Source organism: Anser brachyrhynchus (assembly GCF_964034855.1).
Source record: "Anser brachyrhynchus genome assembly, chromosome: 6".
Classification (NCBI taxonomy): domain Eukaryota; kingdom Metazoa; phylum Chordata; class Aves; order Anseriformes; family Anatidae; genus Anser; species Anser brachyrhynchus.
Genome location: NC_137700.1, coordinates 23,487,853 through 23,508,296, shown reverse-complemented (window position 1 = coordinate 23,508,296; position 20,444 = coordinate 23,487,853). Strand labels below are relative to the sequence as shown.

General features: G+C 44.2%; 1 protein-coding gene across 7 annotated transcripts in view; it reads left to right on the top strand.

The window, feature by feature from the left end:
* The window catches only part of RNLS (renalase, FAD dependent amine oxidase), a 100,686-nt gene that overhangs the window by 57,828 nt on the left and 22,414 nt on the right, over nucleotides 1–20,444 (top strand). For 6 of the 7 annotated variants that reach the window (XR_013953158.1, XR_013953159.1, XM_080598502.1 and 3 more), the window contains 2 exons: nucleotides 3,485–3,658; nucleotides 17,374–17,549. Coding sequence is in view for 5 of the 7 variants with exons in the window: in XM_080598502.1 (XP_080454628.1) it covers nucleotides 3,485–3,658; nucleotides 17,374–17,549 (350 nt within the window). In the remaining 2 variants the exon portion in view is untranslated. The remainder of the gene's footprint in view (nucleotides 1–3,484; nucleotides 3,659–17,373; nucleotides 17,550–20,444) is intronic. The other variant, XM_080598504.1, reaches the window with a different exon arrangement.

The window sequence follows — 20,444 nt, the reverse complement described above, 5'->3', positions numbered from 1 at the left end:
CCTCTCCTATGAAGAAAGGCTGAGAGAGCTGGGGCTGTTCAGCCAGAAGAAGAGAAGGCTTCGGGGTGACCTCACTGCAGCTTTTCAATACTTAAAGGAGGCTTATAAAAAAGGCGGAGAGCAATTTTTTGCTCGGGCAGATAATGACAGGACAAAGGGGAATGGTTTTAAACTAAAAGAGGGGAGATTTAGATTAGAGGTTGGGAGGAAATTCTTCCCTCAGAGGGTGGTGAGGCACTGGCACAGGTTGCCCGGAGAGGTTGTGGATGCCCCATCCCTGGAGGTGTTTTAGGCCAGGTTAGATGAGGCCCTGAGCAACCTGATCTAGTGGGTGGCGTCTCTGCCTATGGCAGGGGGTTGGAACCAGGTGGACTTTGAGGTCCCTTTCAACCCAAGCCATTCTATGACTATGACTCTATGATTCTGTGATTCTATGATATGCTCTGTTTAAGTGTCTGTGCCAGCAAACTTGAAGCTGGGATGTGGCCATCCCAGTTTGAGATGGCTGCACCCTTGAGTTTGCTATCTGGTGCTGGAGAACAGTATCTTAATATTTACTCGTATAAACACAGCCCCTGCACGTTAAAACAGCAGCCAGACCCCTGCCATGTTTTCTACAGTAGTAAAGAGTCCAGACCCAGGCAGCCTTGATGCTGCTTGAGAAGCGAGCACACCAGTAGCAGTGGGAATGGACCTTGATGCAGACCAGTGGTGTGTAGGCTTTAAAGTCAGTGGCAGTTGTTGCAAGGACTTCTCAATGTGAATGAATGTATTCTCAGATGTGCATCCCACAGGAAAACACTATGCCAGCATTGTTGGACGCCTGCCCCTGGCAGGCATGGCATGACTCAGGAGCCCCTATGTTACGGCTCCAAACGCAGAGGTTTGATTTATGGCTGTGGTTCCTAGAGTCTCACCTTGGCACAGCAGGAAGTATCAGTTTCCAGAGAAAAAACGTGCTGGCGTAGTATGCGATGGAGCTTTCCCAGTTACAAGTTTTGAGCAACAGAATTAGTCATGACAGCAAGGTCAGTCATGCCAGTATTTTTCTTTGATGCGTGTCAGTTGTTGTCACACAGAGGTGCCTGTGGCATGGGCAAGATATGCAGTCACACCAGGCTCCAGCTGGAAGCTCCAGGGTGGGGGTCTCCAGGCCAACTTGCTCCCAGCATGGCCACCCTTGCAGCTCCAGCTGGTTGCTCAAGGTGCTGGCAAGTTGCAGCAGTACCCAAGGATGGAGTCCCCCTGGAGGACCATGTTAGTTACCCAGCATGGGACTTCAGAATCATAGAATCATTTAGGTTGGAAAAGACCTCTAAGATCATCAAGTCCAACTGTTAACCTAGCACTGTCAAGTCTACCACTAACCCCTGTCCCTAAGTACCATATCTACATGTCTTTTGAATATCTCCAGGGATGGTGACTCAACTGCTTCCCTGAGCAGCCTCCTTTTCTCCAGGTGTGATGGTTTTACCTTGCTAGGCAGCTAAACTCCACCACAACTGCTCTCTCACTCCCCCTCCTCAGAAAAGGAGGGGAAGAAGAAAAGGAAAGAAACAACTCACAGGTTGAGATAAGGATAATTTAATTAAGGGAAAAATAATTATTAAGAGAACATTATTATTATTAATTAAATAATTTAACTAAAGGGAAAGCGGAAACAGGAAAAAAAAGGAAAAAGGAAAAAGCAAAGGCCATGTGGAAGCACAGAGGAAGGAAATTACTCTCTACTTCCCACCAACAAGCAATGCTTGACCGCGTCCTTGAAGCAGGGCCTCAACGCACGTAGCCGTTGTTCGGGAGTACAGACGTTTTCACGAGAGCCCTGATCACGACGATAGGGCTGATCCCTGATGCATTCCATATGTGGTCTGCTGCCTGTCAGAAGTGCACCAGTGGATATACCCATCAGCTGTTAATTTCATCATACAACACATTCATCATGTCAGGCTTGGCTAAATTTCACATCAAATTAAGCACCTTGATTGGTGTTCTTTTGCTTCTCGATATTGACTCTATACAAGCCGATAGGGTTTGTAGTTGCATATATGAGTATGAGACCTCCATGATGTTGTCCTTGCCTCTGCTATTCCAGCTCTCAGATGCTTTGGCCATCCATGTTGTAGTACAAAGAGAGATGTGGTACCTAAATCCACAATTGGTCAAACTGATGTGTTCTTCTTCGGCATGAAATAAAAGGGTATTTGAATGCACAATGGGGCTAAAACTACTCTGGGCAGTGTTTTATGGAGATTAGAAAATTGAGGCAAAAAGCATATCTTACTGTAATTAGAAGATAGGAGAGTTAATTACATGAAGAAATGGATTCATAATTGCTCTGAAATTTTCTTAACTACCTTAAAATGCTTTCAGCTGAAGTAACCGGACTTCGCTTTGAACCCTTTGTGAGGTCTTCTACTTTCTGAGAGTTTCTCAGGTTGTCCCCACTGACAGATACTGTGTTAAATATATATATGTATTTAGGATAAATTCTTCACTTGTTTTCAATCACTAATATGCTAATAGTCTGGATATTTCACTATAATCCAAGAATATAGTGCTAAAGTGCTATGCTGTAGAGATTTTTTCATCCATTTGAATTGCAACATAGAAATTGCAGGGTGACTATTTTTCCCAGAAATTCAAGAGTTCCTATGTTCTGTTCAGCCTGGAAAAGAGGAGGCTGAGCGGAGACCTCATCGTGGTCTACAGCTTCCTCAAGAGAGGGAGTGGAGGGGAAGGTGCTGATCTATTCTCCTTAGTCACCAGTGACAGGACCTGTGGGAATGGTGTCAAGCTGAGGCAGGGGAGGTTTAGGCTAGACATCAGGAAGAGGTTCTTCACTGAGAGGGTGGTCGCACACTGGAACAGGCTCCCCAGTGAAGCAGTCACTGCACCAAGCCTGTCTGAATTTAAGAAGCGATTGGACTGTGCACTTAGTCACACGGTCTAAACTTTTGGGCAGACCTGTGCGGTACCAGGAGTTGGACTCGATGATCCTTATGGGTCCCTTCCAACTCGGGATATCCTATGATTCTATGATTCTATGATTTTTTTTGATATGTGAAATCGTACAATCATTCACTTTATGTACTAGGGGCAAACTGTGACCTCTTACTCCCACCAAGAAATATTTATTCACCTTTTGAGGAAAGATTTGAGAAAAAGTCACCTATCATCAAAGTTTCTAATCAGAGGTGACTAGTGGAGAGATTCCACCAACCAACCAACCAACCACCAACAGACAGGGGAGGGTTGCACGTGAAGGGGCTACGTTACATAATGTGCCATTAAAACTTCATGAAGAGGTGTCCCAGAAAAAGTATTGCAAAACACTAGGCTTAGTATTAGATTCTTTGTTTTAGCAGCCTGGACATTTTCAGGAAGGAGTAAGCTTAACCACAGGATTCATACATTTAACATTCTGAGAGAAAAGGAATTGTCTGATTTGTGTTTTTTTTGATTTGTTTTGTTTTTTCCACAGTAATTAATGAAAGGCAAAAGCAACAACTGGAAGCTACGAGCTACTCCTCCCGCTACGCTCTGGGACTTTTTTATGAAGCTGGTGTGTGTATTGATGTCCCCTGGGCTGCAAAGTACATCACCGATAATCCCTGCATACGCTTCATCTCCATCGATAATAAGAAACGCAATATAGGTCAGTGCTCCCATTATTTCCCTTAAAGACAGTGACAATAGAGGGTGTAGATCATGAAAAATGCTGTTTAATTGAGTGTTGCTATTCTGAACAGAGCAAGTATTTAACTCCAAGCTGCAGTGGATAGCAATTAATGTCACATTTGGCCTGTAATAAAATACACAATGAAAAGGGGAAGGTCCTCAGAAAATCACCACCCAGCACATGGTTTACGTTACTGCATTTATGAAACCAGTGTCAGGGGATTCAAAACATCAAAATGTTGCTATTCCAAGAAAGAACTGGAGTTCCTTTGTTTAAACATTGATTCACACACATGCCAATTTATCTCCCGTCATCCATTACTTTACAACTCCTGTTCTTTCCACTAAGCATGTTTGGAAGTAGTAACAAGTTATATAATTGAGGCTGTTCGGTCTAATTCACAGTTAGCTAGTTTGCTTTTATAATGACGGAAAATCCTTGAAATGGTTGAATGTTGTACAGCTGCTCGGTAAAGCTTGGAGAACATCCCACAACTCAGACACTTCTCATCTGTTTCTGGAAGATGGCAGTGAAATAGCTATATGTTTTATTTATTAAACGTATTTCATATACTAAACAGTCTGGTAAGTGTGTTGGCATAGAATATCTCAGGAATATCTGCTAGCATTTGAGTTTAATCAAGTAAGGTAGGAACTTAAAATTCTTCCCAATTCTATTACTTGCTCACATTGTGATGGTTACCAAGTTTAGCCACATCAGTGAAGTGGGGGTGAAAATCTCTCCACCTTTGGAGTGACCTAAGAAGTACTGTGATGCACTGCCACAGACTAAGGAAAGATTTCCATAATCTTATGCTGCTTAATACAAGGGATAGTTTTTACACATTATGAAATTCACTCTGCTAAAGCATGTTTCAAGTAAGACCTAGGAAACTTCTGTTTCTAGTCTTCCTTGTTCAGTCAGGATTCACTGTAGTTCATAAACACCAGTGGTGTTAGTACCTGTTGGCAGGGCACTGCAAACCTTGCCTGTCACCCTTATATCCAAACATGCGCACTGTTTCAGGCGTTGGGTACACATGATGAGAGCAATCTCTTCTCCCACTCAGAGCAGGACCATGCCAACACAACGTCAGAGCAGCTGCACCTCGTCTAGCTGAGTTTTTTTTTTAAAAAGCAGTATGCAGATACCCCACATCTCTGGGCACCTTTCCCAGGGCTGCACCTCCACTGGGGAAAGAGGTGTTTCTTCATCTGCAGTCTAAACTTCCCAAGGGCCAGCCTGTGGATATTGCAGCTTGTGTCGATTGCCCCTGCCAGTCAGAATTGCAGTGATTCACGTTGGAAGGGTCCACTGGAGATTGTCTGGTCCTACCTCCCCTCAAGGTTTGAAGTTAGATCCAACTGCAAGGTTAGATTATGTTGCTCAAGGCCCTGGCCTTTGAATAGCTTCAGGGATGGAGATGTAGTGAGGCTGCAGTACTACTACTGCAGAGGCACGCTGATGACTTCTGAACCATGTGGACAACAAGTCCTTGTCTGCAGAGCTGCTTTCTGTTCCCTTAGTCTCAGCATATAGTGTTGCATGGGCCAGCCCCCTTTCAGTTGCAGGGCTTCACATTTTCCTTTGTTAAACTTCATGCTCCACTGTAGGGTCCCTCCACTGGATGCAGTCCTTCCTGAACTGTTCCAGTACGGGCCTGTACCACAGGGTGCAACCCTTCAGCACAGGACTGCTCCAGCATAGGTCCCCCATGGGATGCAGCTCTGGCCACGAACCTGCTCCACTGTGGGCTCCCTCACAGGCTGCAGCGTGGAGATCTGCTCTGCCATGGGACCCGTGGGCTGCAGGGGGACAGCCTGCTCCACCAGGGGCCTCTCCACAGGCCACAGGGGAACTGCTGCTCTCGTGCTTGGAGCATCTCCTGCCATCTTTTTGCACTGACCTTGGTGTCTGCAGGGCTGTTTCTCTCACATTTTCTCACTCGTCCCTCCCAGCATTGTGCTATTGCACAATGTTTTTAAGCCTTTAATCTGCTCTCCCAGAGGCACAACCAACGTCGCTCAGTGGCACAGCTCTGGCCAGTGATGGGTCCATTTTGAAGATGGGTGGAGCTGGTTCTTCTCTAACATGGAGATCTCCTTGTCTGTTCTCACAAAGGCCACCCCTGCAGCCCTCCTGCTACCAAACCCTCCCCACGTAAACCCAATGCAGCTGCTCTTAGATCCCTTGCTCCCGCAGCCTCCCCCAACCAGGTCCAACAAGCCCAGCTCCCTTCATCATCTCTCCTTCTAGGCTGCATGCTCCAGCCCTTGGGAGCTCTTCACGTTTTGTTTTTTTTTCAGTGCTCCACATCCTCATCCACTGCAGGGGATAGGGAATATTTGGACACAGCACTGCAGGTACATCTCTGTGGGTGCCAAGTAGAGAGGGTTGATAAATAATTGAGATCTGCTGGCTGTGCTTCTCATGATGTGATTCGCCATCATTGGTGGCTTAAATACAATGGTGGATCCACCATAACTTGTAGAAGAATCTTTTCAGAATGGTTTGTTGCATGGGGCTGTCTTTTGACAGACACAGGACCTTGTGCTCCTCCGCGTTGTGGTGATAGTGTGGTTCAAATCAGCTCTTCCAGATGTGCCCCTCTTTGCAGGTGGGTGCCAGTAGCTCCTGAAGTGCCTCCAGAAACAGCAGTTTATGCTGGGAGCAAAGTTGTTGCAGAGATGAATAAACTCACCGCTGTGAAAGCCTGCTTTTATTGTTTCGACAAAGAATTTAGCCTATTGGTCTGAAAAGACGGAAAATGAAGAAATGTCTGAAGTGGCCAAAACAAAGATGCATCCATTCTGATATGCTTCTTCCTGCAAGGGCCAATAGTGAACACATAAAAAAGAGAGTAAGAAAAGCCAGATGCAAAGTGATTTTTTCTCTGGCATTGTCTCCGTGTTACTGACAATGTGCAGCTGGAGATTTTCTTACATCTAAGATAATATCTCCACTGTTGTGTTTAATGGGAAGTACCTGATGGTTAATAACACTTACCGGTATTGTCCATCCCAGCTACCTGATTCAGAAGAGGAGGACACAGCCCAAGGGAGAAAATCACCCATCCTTTCCTCACCTGATCAATTCTGTGGGTTCAAAGCACCAGCACTGAGAGCAATGAATATGTAATTGTAATTAAATTATCAAATAGCTATCTGCAGTATCTTTGATGGTTCCAAAGGAAATTAAACCAGAGTATTTGGGACATATCACTAGCAACTACCTAGAAACTACTAGAACATCAGTGTTGACACATACCTTTCTCACTGAGATTTCCCTCGTATCATGGGAGAGATCTGTTTATACAAGTGAATTTTTCCAAGAAGAGCAAATTGGAACAAACTGGGGCCAGCAACTGAAGATGATTTCTCTCCCGTAAGGCCCTCCTCCTTGTGATATATAAACAGTCAACCAGACGCCTTGCCTGTACTGTCTTTCTTAGTGAACTTGCTTTTTGCAGATCTGAACTTTGTTCCAGGAAAAGTAGTACTAGGGTGAGAGAGCAGTGCATGTTAGCTGGAGCAGTATTTGTGGCTGTGAGCATTCCAGCTGAGCACAGGAGGATTGGAAAGCATGCCTGTATCATGCTCAGTAAGGATATGCTGAGATACAGAAATGCAGCAATCAAGAGAAGAAGCAAGAGCGGTCACCAAATGATTCACTTTTCTTCAAACATATGCACGGCTCTGCTCTTAATGGAAATACACAGACTCAGGCACTCAAACACTATTAGACAACTTGGGCAAGGGGTACTGAACATGAAATTTACTTATTCGTATGGAGTGCTTCAGCCAGACAACTTGAATGTAAAGTTCCTTAAGGTCTGTTTTAGCACATACACAAGTATTTTGCATCTTTTTTTTTTCTTTCCATGGTTCTGACTGACCTCCAGAACATTTCAATAAGAGGAACAGCAACAACTTTTTTCACTCACTGTTTTTTCAGTGCCATTGCTGATCTTTTAGCACAATGTTCCACTCACTCGTCATTACCCCATTCCTCCATTCTTCAACCTTGATTCATCTGAGGAAGATGATGGTAACAATGAAAGTGTCAGTGTTAGCAAGAGAAATCAGAAATGCTCAGACTAAGATTTACATTGGAGTTCAGTGTCCTGGGTGAAGCAGCTGAGCTTTTTTGGGACAGTGATCCTTCCTAAAGAGCCAGCACCTTAATGCATGAATGTCCCTGTATATTCAGTGGTGTGTATTTCTTATGTGCCTGCCTGCATCCCTCCCTCCATTGCTTCAGTCTTAAGATGAAAATTAGCTTTGCTGCACATCAGATGTGACTGCAGTGCTTATCAGGAGTACATCCTCAGCATACAGGGTAGTGTGGCACATCCTCAGCAAGATCAGTTTGTTACCAGAGGTGGTGAGTTTCAAATGGCTGGGCAGAGTAGCAGGTCTGTAATTCTCCAGAAATACAAGCCCTTTCCCCTGCCTTTCTTCCCTGCAGCACAGAGAGCCCAGGGCTGGCTTTGCAGGATGGCTGCGCCTGTCTTTCAGAGGTGGCTGCAGTTTGAGTGCTGCCATCAGTTGGCTTTGTCATGACCCTGACTAGTTCCTTACTGATAGCTGTGGGTGACATCTGTTTTCTTCCCAGTTTATGCAGAGGAATCAGTAACAAAGCTGTTTCTCTGATGCTGCCATTACCAGTGTAATTTGGAGCATTATAAGCCATTACCAGGCCTCTGAGAAGGAAGGCTTTTTGTATCAGCTGAGGATCTCAGCAGCTGATCGTAAAACTGTGTCTCCATCCACAGATGTAATGTGCTCAAAAGTTGCGTAAGGAAGAGCCTACAAGAAGTGTATGTTGAATTCCCTGTGCAGTATGTATGAATATTAAATATGTGTGATTGGCTGCTTTAAACACTCCATCAATATTTATAACTGGTCGGGGGGACGGTGGGAATTCTTCAGTATAAATTATTTCAAGCCTCATTTCTGTAATACTGCAGTCTTTGCATCTCTTTACATTTGAAGGACTAAAGATAGATGACACAGAAAAATGGAAGCAGTTCCTTTACTTCTTTTGCATAAGGATTGTGAGGTCATATAATTTAGAGAGAAGATTTATTTTATAGGTTTTCAGGATCAGTGTAATTCCTGAGTATCCTTTTTAAATTTAAAATAAAGATTCCTTTATCTTCTCAGTACCAAAATATGAGTTTGGTAGAGTTAAAGAGTTATTTAGGTTTTTACCCTCATTACATGGCCAATTGCTTTGTAATCCCCTGCCTACCCTGCTTGTTTTTAGAAAACTAATCAGAAACGATCTGTAAGTCTAATGAAATGCTGAATTTCTGAATATAATATATGCTGTTCTTTACAGGAAGTCTTCCAAACTGTGCCTTGCAAATTACAGCAGATTCTACTCCATGGAGAATAAGTGGCCATACAAACCATGAAAAGTGCTAAGGATAACTCAGGAATCTCTCTCTTTTGCAAAACAACAGTGTGGCATTTTGAAAGGAAATCTCCATCTCTCTTGCTTATTTTCTAGGTGTGCTGAAATTATTCACTATTCTTCTTTCATTTTGGTTCTAGTTTTATGAGGCTTGCGTGTAGACTTCTCTTCCGTCAGAGAAACTCATCCTGCTGGTCCCTCCCAGGGAGCAGGGATACCACTCCGGCCTGTCTGGAGGAGCCCAGCTTGTCTGCTGCTCTCTGCACTGACCAACAATATTTCCATGCACTTTTTCACAGCCTAGCTTTTAGGGTTTGTTTGACAGGGCAGTGATAAAACCCTTTCCCTTCCCCTCATGTTATATAGAATCAGAATGGATTTTGGATAGCAAAGCACATCCCCCCAGGCAAATTAAAAATTCCTTAGGGGCAGGAAGCAAACAAGTTTTGTTTTTTATTGATATCTGTTCTGACTAGGTTTTGCGTCACTGGGCAGGAACATGAGAAAAATACTTGACACTGTTCCTCTAGGAAGGAAGAAAGCATTCCTGTGGAAGACGTGTGCCTATCGCATCCATACACAGATCTCTTCTGCAGACTAGGTTGTAAACCGACATGTGTAGATCCCCTAGGAAGGAGCAATGTGCTGTTCATGCCAGTGCTGGAAGAGTTCCCAGCCATTCAGCTGAGCCCTGGAACTGTAGCAATACAGTATGACTTTGAAGCTGGCCATGTTTTCAGCAAGAGGTTGGGCTAGAGACCTCCAGAGGTCCCTCCCTACCTAAATCCTGTGGTTCTGAGGCAGACAGTGTTCTGGTGATTATTTACTGAACATACCGATACATTAACTGGGATGCAAGTCCAACCAACTGCAGCACATGCTGCCTCACGCTCTCAAGTGTGCTTTGGTCCCAGGCTAGCCCAACCACTTCTAGGCATGAGGCTGGTCAGCCTCTCGGAGCGCCCCGTCCTTGGCACCTTGCTGGATACTGAGAGCGGCTGCGTCCATTATGGTTCAGAGTTTCTTGCTTCAAAGTCTTTTAGCTCAGTAGCTGTGAGACATGCTCCCTGATGGCCTGCAGACATGATTTTCACTCCTGGAATTTTGTTGTTTGGACAAATGCAGTTGGCTCCTGCTTTCTTAGGAGATGGCAAGAGAAGTGGTATCTGCTGCTCTCCGTCTGTGCCAAGTCTCCACTGCTGGTCTCAAGGGCAGACAGATGCTTCTCAAGTTACCTCCTACCATTAAAATAGTCCCAGGAGCACTGTGCTCTGCCCTCTTCCTGAAGCCTTGAAATCTGTGTTACCCACTGAATCCTCCCCTACGGTGGTTGCTTATTGACCCATCACACTCCCAGAACAATGTACATAGCTGTGCTGACCATTTGCCAAGTGGATCCTACAACTTTCAGGCTGTGAGAATGTTCTCTAAGCTAAAGAAACATTCAGCTTCAGGCCTCTGTTGATCCAAGGGATCACAGCTAATTGCACTATATCTCTAAAATGTCTTTTGAATTTAGGGACTCTGAGCCCTGACTTAGGCATGGATTCACTAAGTACACAGCACAGAAGTAGCTTTTGTATTTTGCAAGGGAGAAGATTTTGGTGGACAACATAATCCACACTGGGTTTTCTCTGAGAAGTTGTGTGGCTTTGTTTTATTGGGATGTTTATGTTTTGTTTTGTTTTTTGTTTTGTTTTGTTTTGTTTTTCTCAGCAATCTTTTAATCTGTGTCCCTTTTAATCTTAAACCCCTTCCTTCCCTGACACTGATGGTAAGGAGGATATGGCCACTGCAGGAGCTGACTTGATGCCCTTAATATCACGTGAATGTTTCCCAGGGCAGAACAAGGTCTAGGTGGGAGGACTTGGCACCACAGGCTATTCGTATTGTCACAATCCTGCAGTACAGAGTGAGTGCAGGGGCTTGGCCCACAAGTCTTTTATCCTATCATAATAGTGACAGCTATGCTTCTAGCCTGAGCAGCTTTGCTGAGCAGCTTCACCCAGGATACTGTGCTCTTCCATCTTATCGTTCTGCATTAACTGTGTTATTCAAATCTAGAAGCCACCTTTCTAACCCCAGATGTTCTTGACCCACAAGCCACAAGCACTGTGCTGGGGGAATGGCACTGGGCTCTGTTTTCTGTCCTCTTCTCCAGAGCATCTTTTATTAGCCCCAATGTTTTTCTGGATGATTATACTCCTAGCAGGCTTAATACTGCATAAATTCTCTCTGTCAGCAGTCGGTTCTTCTTTTTCTTTCCATAGCCGTTGTTTTCTCCAGCTGGGAATTGATGAAGAGTGTGGAGACAGTCCAAAAATATCAAGAAGCTGATGGCCTTCCTCTCCTGCTTGCTAGCCAAACAAATACCCGTCCCCTCATCTCCAGGTTGTGGAGGAACACCAGCTTCCCTCAGAGAGTTCAAAACGGACAGACTGCTAGTGCTTAATTCACTGTTACAACTGGCTGAAATGCAGTGGATGATGAGCTTTAATTTCTTTCACGCTTCCTGTCCTTGACACCCCTTCCAGATAGCTGATACGTCCTCTACCTGTGGCAGTTTGTACTTCACACTGCTACATGTTGGTGCCCTTCCTCATCTGGTTTCAGAGATTTCACAATCCCACCAGGCTCAGCAGTCTTCTACTCCCCTGGTTGCTTAGGGCCATGTTGAGGTGAGTCAGGGCTGTCCCTCAGGATGGAGACCCCATGCTGCCTGAGGCCAGGGAAGTCCCATTCAACGGGGAAGTGCTGCTTCCTCATGTCCTGTTGGGATTTTCTCTTGTTGCAGTTGTGCCCATTGGCTCATGTCCTTTTGCTTTGGACTTCTAAAGAAAGTCTGTCTCTGTCTTCTCTGTAACCTTCCCTTTAGGATGTGGAAGATGCAGATAGATCCTCACTTTTCAATTCCTCACTTATTTTTTCGTCTCCTTTCTTTTCTTTTCAATTCATCCCTTCTCCTTTTCCATGGATATGGTTTCAGACTTGCTAAGAGGAGAAAATACTGCTAGTCAGGCTGATAGTGCAGCTGTATTTTGGTCACAAATGCTTCAGTGTCTCCCCTAATGTCTTTGACTTCTGGGGGACTGGTGGAGCTTCATATTTTGACTTTGAGACAAAAAAAAGAGAACTGTTCTTCATTCCTACTACTCTGTTCAGCCCTGCAGGCTGCTCAGAATGACTGCAGGTAGGCTGTGATGGCAGCCAAAACGTGGTGGCCAGGATATCCCAAGGAGGAAGGTTTTGTTAAATCTGGATCCCACATCAGAGGCTGGCTCTGCCCCTCTCCTCATCCCCATGAGCCAGCAGCTTCAGAATCTGCAAGTTCCACACAGCCCCAGCATTGCTGCGGGGCCAGGCAGGGACGTAGTCATTTCTGTGACAATTTCACTGTCACAGACAGGACGCTGGCTGGATAGGGCAATATGCCAAAGATCACACAGTGCTTTTCTGTTTACATGGAAGCATGAAAGTGTTTATCCTTATGTTCTTCACTTTTCATCTCTTGGTGTTGGTCCTGTGTGATGCAGCAGAGCAAAAGAAATTCACGCGGAAAAGAAGAAAACCAACACCAAAACAAAGAAAACCTGCAGTATTTGCGCTCCATCTTCCACATGCCATAGGGAAGAGGAGAGTCTGAACTTGGGGCACAAGTCGCTGCAGCTGCACGAGATGTTGCCAGCACTTCCCTCCCTGACTGCGACCTCAGGGGGGTCTGTGCAAATAAAGTCCCTTTCCTCCTGCTGTGAGCGAGTGGAGGCAGGCCAGAGTGGCTGGGGCAGGCGCACACCCCGTTGGGCTGACCGTGCAGCAGACGAAGGAGCACCAGGCACAAGCTTGCTGCAGCTGAGTTTTTGGTGGGATCCCTCAGCAACTCCGGATGGCGAGGACTCTGCCAACACTGGCTGAGCGGCTGCTTGCTAGTTAAGTAGGCATAAGCTCCAGCCAACTCCGTTGTCTCACACTCGCTCTGATCTACCCAGTGTCTTATGCCTTCCACCACATCAACTGATCGGATTAATTGCCGTGCAGCTGGGATGAGAGGGGGGAGAACTGGGAGCAGATGAAAGCTTTTATGCTGCTTCCATTTGCCTTCAGATCATTACCCCTCACTTTGCTGAGAGTTCTCTGGCTTGCTACATCTCGCATGCTACTTCATCATCTGCTAGCATGGCCATAGACTGCTCGCATCTTGCCACAAATAAAGAAAATTAAAATCTCATGGAAAAGTCCTGCCAGAAACCTTGGTTTTTTAGCTAGCTGTTGCAGCCTGATCTAAACACACTGGGAGGAAAGTGCCAGTTTTACTCCTGCGACAGATGAACAGTCATTCATACCTGATGTGAGAGCTCTAAGGTATCAACGCTGAGATACCCCCATTGCTTTCAGGGAAAAATCTATTTTAAACTTTTCTGTTGGCCAGCATTTTTGTAGGAAAAAAAAAAGAAAAAAAGGAAAGAAAGAAAAGAAAAGGGCTTGAGGCTAAACTTGATCCCTGCAGTCTGCGTATTTCAATACTGGAAGGCTGTGACTCAGTGGCCTCTGGAAGCTCTCCAAGCTATGAGTAGCTTGAAGGAGGAATTAAAAACTCAGCGAACTGCCTGTTCTCCTGAAACTTGTTTTGTACATGCTATGGAAGAGATGAGAGATTTGGAAGAAGCAGGCCCTGTCCAAGAATCATTGGCTACAACAAGTCACAGCAAGCAATGAATATTTATGTTATTAAAATGCTTAGACATCTTTTAATGAGCCTTTTTACCAAGTTTGCGTGGAAGAATTTGCCAAATACCATGTGCACTCTAATAAATCCCAAGGTACCCCATAGGCTTCCCCACTTGGTCTTCTGTCCCTGACAGTCTCTGCGTAGAAATGTCAGATTTAGAATACCTGTTCTCCATCTGAAAATGAGAAGGACAGACTGAGTAGCATTCCCGTGGATTTTCCAGACATTTGGAAAACCTGATGTGAACAGAAGTATGTCCTGTTCTAGCCTACGAAACGAGGCTTGGGGGCGGCAGGAGGAATCTCTGGAAGACGAGCCTAAGGCTGGATGTTAGACTCAGGCAATCAGTTCATCAGAGCTTGGGGAAGAAGATGCTTTCTTCGGTTGAGTCTCTGCTTCTAGGCAAGGGTAGACCTTGTTTCACTATACAGTCTTAGTCCCCAGATCTGCTCTGCCTCATCCCAGATCCATTTCATGTGGAGATCATGGGCCTTTTCACCCCCGATGGCTAAGACTTATTTAAGTTATTTTTTCTATTAAAATAGGAAACAAACTAAAAGTCTCTGGACGCTTCAGGAAACCACCCAGGAAAAGAGATGTGGTACTTGCTGAAAGTAGAGCCTGTAAGCCGAATTGAGGAAGTGATCTGCTCTTACAAGTGCCTCACTTGGAAAAAGAGAATGTTAAGAAAAGGCAGCACCATGGCTTGGTGCTTTCAGATGTGGCCTCACAGTGCGTTCCTGACCACAACCAGGAAACAGCTCCCTACCCATTTTTCCACATTTTCCCAGTTCTCAAGAGTAAGCGTTGGCTGAGCTGGCCCACCCAAGAAAGAGACTCAATGAAGGGATCCTTCCAGTTGAAGCGAAAGCCATCACTTTCATTCATGCTGTGGTGCTGGGACTTGGTCCTGCTGTGCCTCAGTAGTGTAATCTGAAATGATCGGCCCAAAGTTTTCCAGAGAAGGAAATTTATGTTGCTTTTAAAAGCTGGAATATGCTGTCTTCTTGAAGGAGGAGGCCTGTATATCCTCACTGACAAATTAAACATAAAGATTTTGATCAAGCCTGATATGCAATGGCCAGAACTGGTTGGAAAGTGTTCAACTGCCTCTTCCCATGTGGATTCTTTGGTCAGAAAATGCTCATTTGCTGAAACAAATATATTTTCTAAGAATATGTGGTAGTTCAAACAAAGGTTTAGCTGGAAAAGGCTTTCTGCTTTCCAAAGGAGGGTGTTTCTGGTTAATGGGGTGAGAGGGAATCACTTAATTTAACTACCAGCTTTGTGAATTCAGTCCCTCAGCTGAAATACAGCAGAATCCAGGTCATGCCCTTGCTCCTCCAAATGCATCTGGCTCATTCAAAGTGGAACAGTCCCAGCAGGAAGGACTAACACAAGGATCTGCTGGGCCTTCATAGTGCCTTGGCACAGGGAAATCACCGAGCCTTAAAATCCCATATTATAGGGAAATTCTCTTATTGGCTGTCCTCATGCCCTTGTGTTATTTTTATTCGATTTTATTGGTGGAAAGATAGATGATTGACATGTTTTTAAATATCAAGGAGTTTCGACTAGAGGAAGCCACATGCAGTCATGGCCATGACTGACATCATGTTCCCACTCTGCTCACGGTGCAGGAGGTATCTGTCTGGATCTTATAAAGGACATCCATGAAAAAGGGAAGATACAGGGACTGTAGCATGAATGAGCAAGTCTGCAAGGTGACAAGCCAACACTCTGGTGTGGACAGAAGTAGCTTGCTACAGAGAACCCATAAACTACCTACCCCAGCGATAACGAAGCTATTGCTAATCCCAGCTATCTCCAGGTCTGCTGGAATTAGCAATAGCACTTGAACTGCCTTTGCTTCTTCCCCCTGTGCTGCAGCTAGGTGTATTATTAAGGGAGAAATTACTTTCTTTGACTTTTGCTCACTTGCACGTATTTGCCCGAGGAGAGAAGTTGTGTTGAAGCTTTAATGCTCCCCAAAACTTGCATGTAGACATGCTTGCTTGTAGACCACATGCTGATGTCCTGGAAGTTGCTAGAGCAACAAAACTAAAATTGGGTTCATGTGGGCAGGCCAAGAGGAAGCACTGTTTTATCAAGCCAACCTGCCCTGGCTTCTGTTTCCCCTCTCCCCATCCCTGAAAGTGAAGTATTAGCTTTATTGTAGCCTTTCAGCTATGTAAATTGTGTTGCATGGCCAATATGCAGCCAATTATGGAGTGAGCAGATGTTTTTCACAATAACGCAACAAACACTTCTTTTTTTTTGTCCTTTGCCTTAAGGATCATTTTCATCTCCTGATGATTCCATGTGCGCGACTCTAGTATATCTGTCTTGTAGAGAGTGTCCCATTAAAGGTGTCTAAGATAATTTCTTCATTGTTGTTCATGAAAGGTTGCTTCCTCTGTGTCCTGGTAACTGCAGATCTATCTAACTGCTGTTTACAAGATACTTTCTGTGCGACTTGATTGTGCTGAGTGGCAAAAGAGATGATGCTGGCATTTGCCCCACGTAATGCCTTGGTCTCCTGCAGCATTGTTGTCCTCACCTGCTGGCCCTGATTGCTCCCATGACCTGCAGCAGACCCAAGAGGAGCAAGGCATGGGGCAAGAGCAGAGCACACAGGGGAATGGGTCATGCACAAGTGGTGGGACTGTACCAACAGGCTTTCAGTTGTTTATGCATTGGCTCCATCACAAAGCTTAATTGCAGGCAGGTTGGAAGTCTCCTGGTGAAAATTGAGTTGTGCGGCTGCTGCTGGCTGGTAGGGAGTAGAGCAGGAAAGTGGGCAGCGACATGGCAGCACTCAGAGCATGGCGCACCTTCTCCTGCCCATTTGCACCCTTTTAAAGGAAATGTTTAAAAAATCAAAATTCTGAGATAAAATTTCAAATTGTCATTTGCGAGTTTCATTTTCATCTCAAAACAAAACAAAACAAAACATCATCCAGTGCCTTAATTTGTTGCTGAGCTTCAAGCCCAGTTTACAGCAGGAGTCCGGTGGCACTTTGTTTGCCAGACTGGTTTGAAGCCAGGCCAGGATTCGGCCAGCTTGCCAGCTGGATCTCCCGAGTTCTTGGCAGCCACTTCATGGTATTTGCAAGGGCATACAGTCATGCTGACTCTCTGTCCTGTTGTCACTGTCTCTTCCTTGCCACCCTGATGTCTTTTAAGCCTTTGTGCCAATGTCAGACCTATGGGGGAAAGGAAGAGTTTGCTTCCAGTGTATTCACTTCATACACTGCTTCGTCCAGCTGCTAGCTGTGGGGTGTGGGAGTACCTTGGGGTTCCTCTAGGAACATACAGGATTACTGCAATGAGAAAACCACTGCAAATTCTTCAAAAAGCCTGGATTTCTTCGTCGTACTTCTCGTGAACAACTTGTGGTGTTATTCCTTGTGTTTTTGCAGCTGGAAGAACAGGGTGGTGCTGCAGATTCTTAGTGACTTCTAGGCTAGAGGCACAATGGGCAGTACCAAGGGAAGGCAAATATTAATGAGTAATCTTTCAAAAGTATCTCTCTTCTTTATTCCAGAGTCTCCTGAAATTGGACCTTCAGTTGTAGTTCACACAACTGTGACATTTGGGAGTGAGCACCTGGATTCAGACCCTGCAGAGGTACAGCAGTTAATTCTCAGCCACCTGGAAAGCATTGTGCCATCCCTGCCCAAACCAGCTAGTGTCAAGTGTCAGAAATGGAGATACTCACAGGTAACCCATGGGCGAACAAGCAGCTGGGAGGGTGCCACCTGGGTAATGCCGTAGTACAGACTTAGAGGGCATCACAAGAAACAGGAGATCCTACAGTCCGGTGGTTTTCATCCTCAGGGAGCAAGAAGAAAGGATATAGTCATTCGATATCCTTATTGCATTCCTCCACGTAGCCTTGAGCAGCATTCAAGGCTGGCCAGGTACAGCCAGACCATTTCTAGTAATCTTTTCACATAGTGGACCTGGCTTAGTGGTAAGTTATGCAACACTCCTGATAAATAGGAATGGGAGCAGTGCACAGGAAGGAAGTAAATCCCACATGCTTCACTGGGATTTTTGTTGGTATTTAAAAATATGACTAAGTCTGTCTCTTCTGCATCCGAAAATATGTGATATTATTAGCAAAATTCCCACCCTACCACAGAGTAGCAGAAGTTCTTGTGTTTGGACATACTCCAAATTTGTTATTATTTTATTTGGCCCAGTTCAATTTAACAGTATGCTATACAATAAGTATTCTAAAGTAAACTACCTAAGGGTAATAATAGCAAAATGTTTATATTTTACAGACTTCTCTTAAAAATCCAAGGAAATTGTTGGCAATTTCCTCAAGTATTGGAGTATATCTACATGTTTACCCAAAGCCTCTTAAGTTAAATTACACTGGTGAAATTGAATGTGGAAGTTGATGCAAAATATTTACATAAAGCAGTTCCCTAAAAATTTTTCATTTTATGAAGTCTGGAAAAGTTACTCTAGATGACTGCTGTGAAGTCTGCTCATAGCCCTTGATCTCCGTCCAATCTAAGAACCTGGTCTCGTTAGCACAAAGTTTATTTTTCTGTGAGTTAGGTATTGGTAGTTTGCAAATCACTTCTCAGTACATAGTATTTGTTATCAGTTGACGTATAAAGATGATCTTAATGTATAATTTCATGTTTTAGATTCCTCATATTAAAATGATATTTCATCAAAGACCTATGCTTCCTGAATCATAGCAAATTAATTTCTTTCCTTATGGTCAGAGAACATTTATTATAAATTTATACCTATTGCTTCATCTTTTAGAGGTAGTTGGAACAGGAATGAACTCTTATTTTCCACAATTGCTTCAAATTTATCATCTTTCTAAATCACTACGTATGCATCCTGGTTCCCCTATTTAAAAATTAGATTCAGACATCATATTACTGGACAATTATCTGTTATTTTCTCAAAGACCAAAACACTGTACAACTTACAGTTCTTCCCACTTTCTTCTGCCATTGTTGCCTACTATACTATGCTGCTACTAATCAAAATCACCTATTTCAGCATCTGCTTGTGTTTTATGTCTGTGTCACAGGAAGAATTATCACCAATCTTTAACTCAGTGGATGAATGTGGACATATCTTAAGTTGCAAATAAGTTAGCATAGGTCAGATCAGTTATCTCAACAAGAGATCTCTATCGCCAGGTGGGGACCCTATAAAATAATCCCTGCCTAAATTAAATATCTGAGACAGAGCTCCCTTTTTCTCTTAAAGCTATCTGTACTTTCAATTATAATAAGATGTTTCCACGGAAGCAAAGGGAACTGATGAGTGCATCTTTCCCCTGACTCTTTCAGACTGGATTTATCCTGCTTGTTAATTAAATCCATCTGTAGCATCCTTCACATCACCAAACACAATCCTGGGATTAAAGCACAGACACTACAATTATCCATGGCAGATGAGGGATTAGGACTTCCAAACATCTACTGACACTACTTAGCAGCACAGCTGCAATTCTGTATCCCCTGCTTTAATTGCAATAAGACACTATTAGCATTCAGAGCCAGCAGCTTTCCAGCCACCATGTTCCTTTGACAGAGTCACTTTATATGTATAAGTGAGGTTGGCAGAACACTGAATCACAGAAATTGGACCTCTTTAGAGAAGACCTCCAAAAGGATCTCTTCAGGTCTCTAGTCCAACCTTTTGCTCAAAGCAGAACTGTTGTCAACACTGGATCAAGCTCCACCGTGGCTTTGTCCAGCTGAGCCTTGAAGTCTTCCAAGGTTGGAGATGGAACAGGCTGGGCCATTTAGCTGAAGGTAATTTGGAATTCATTTTGGACAGCACCTTTAGAGGAACTCGAAGAAGGGACAGAATCATTCCTCTTCCCAGTCACTCTATCTATGATTACTCCTATATTACTATTATTGTATAACATTACTATATTGAGCATAGTCTTGCCACACAGGCAAAGAGATGCAGTCTGAGATGTCAAAGTATCGATCCTTTGATCAATATGACAAATCAGAAACTGTTTAGTACAGCCAGCATTGAAAAAGCATTGGGTATTAAAGATGGAAGAACACTCCAGAAGCCTTTTTCTGCTAAACCTTTCTTCATTGTTTGTGCTCTGTGCCCTCGATCTATTAGAAAATTGTAGGCATAAATTAGCTGCTGATGTAAAGTTAGAGAAAGAAGATCTCTTGACAGATTGACAGTACACAGCTAGACTCCTCCATCAACTTGAGTAATAGATGAATGAATGGATCACAACTGGCTACAAATTCATTTCAGGTACTTTCATCCTTTAAAGAAGATGCTAACACTCTGGTAACACACAGTACAGCCAGTAACATAAATGTGGGTGTTTGGCAGATGATGTGTTCTTGGAAAAGGCAACTAGAAGCATGGCAGTGGCTAGAATTCAGCCCCCTGCTACTTTCAGTTCCTGTAATGCTGCATGTCTTCCTTGTCCATGTTTGTGACCCTTCTGCTGCTGGGAGAGTGGATCCATTCTGCTGGCTTCTTGTTCCCCTGCATTTATGACTGTCTGGGAATTTTTGGTTAGACTTGGCTAGACTCACAGTGTCTGCTGTTGGCAACGTACACCTGTGCATTACGTCTCACGTTTCCTCT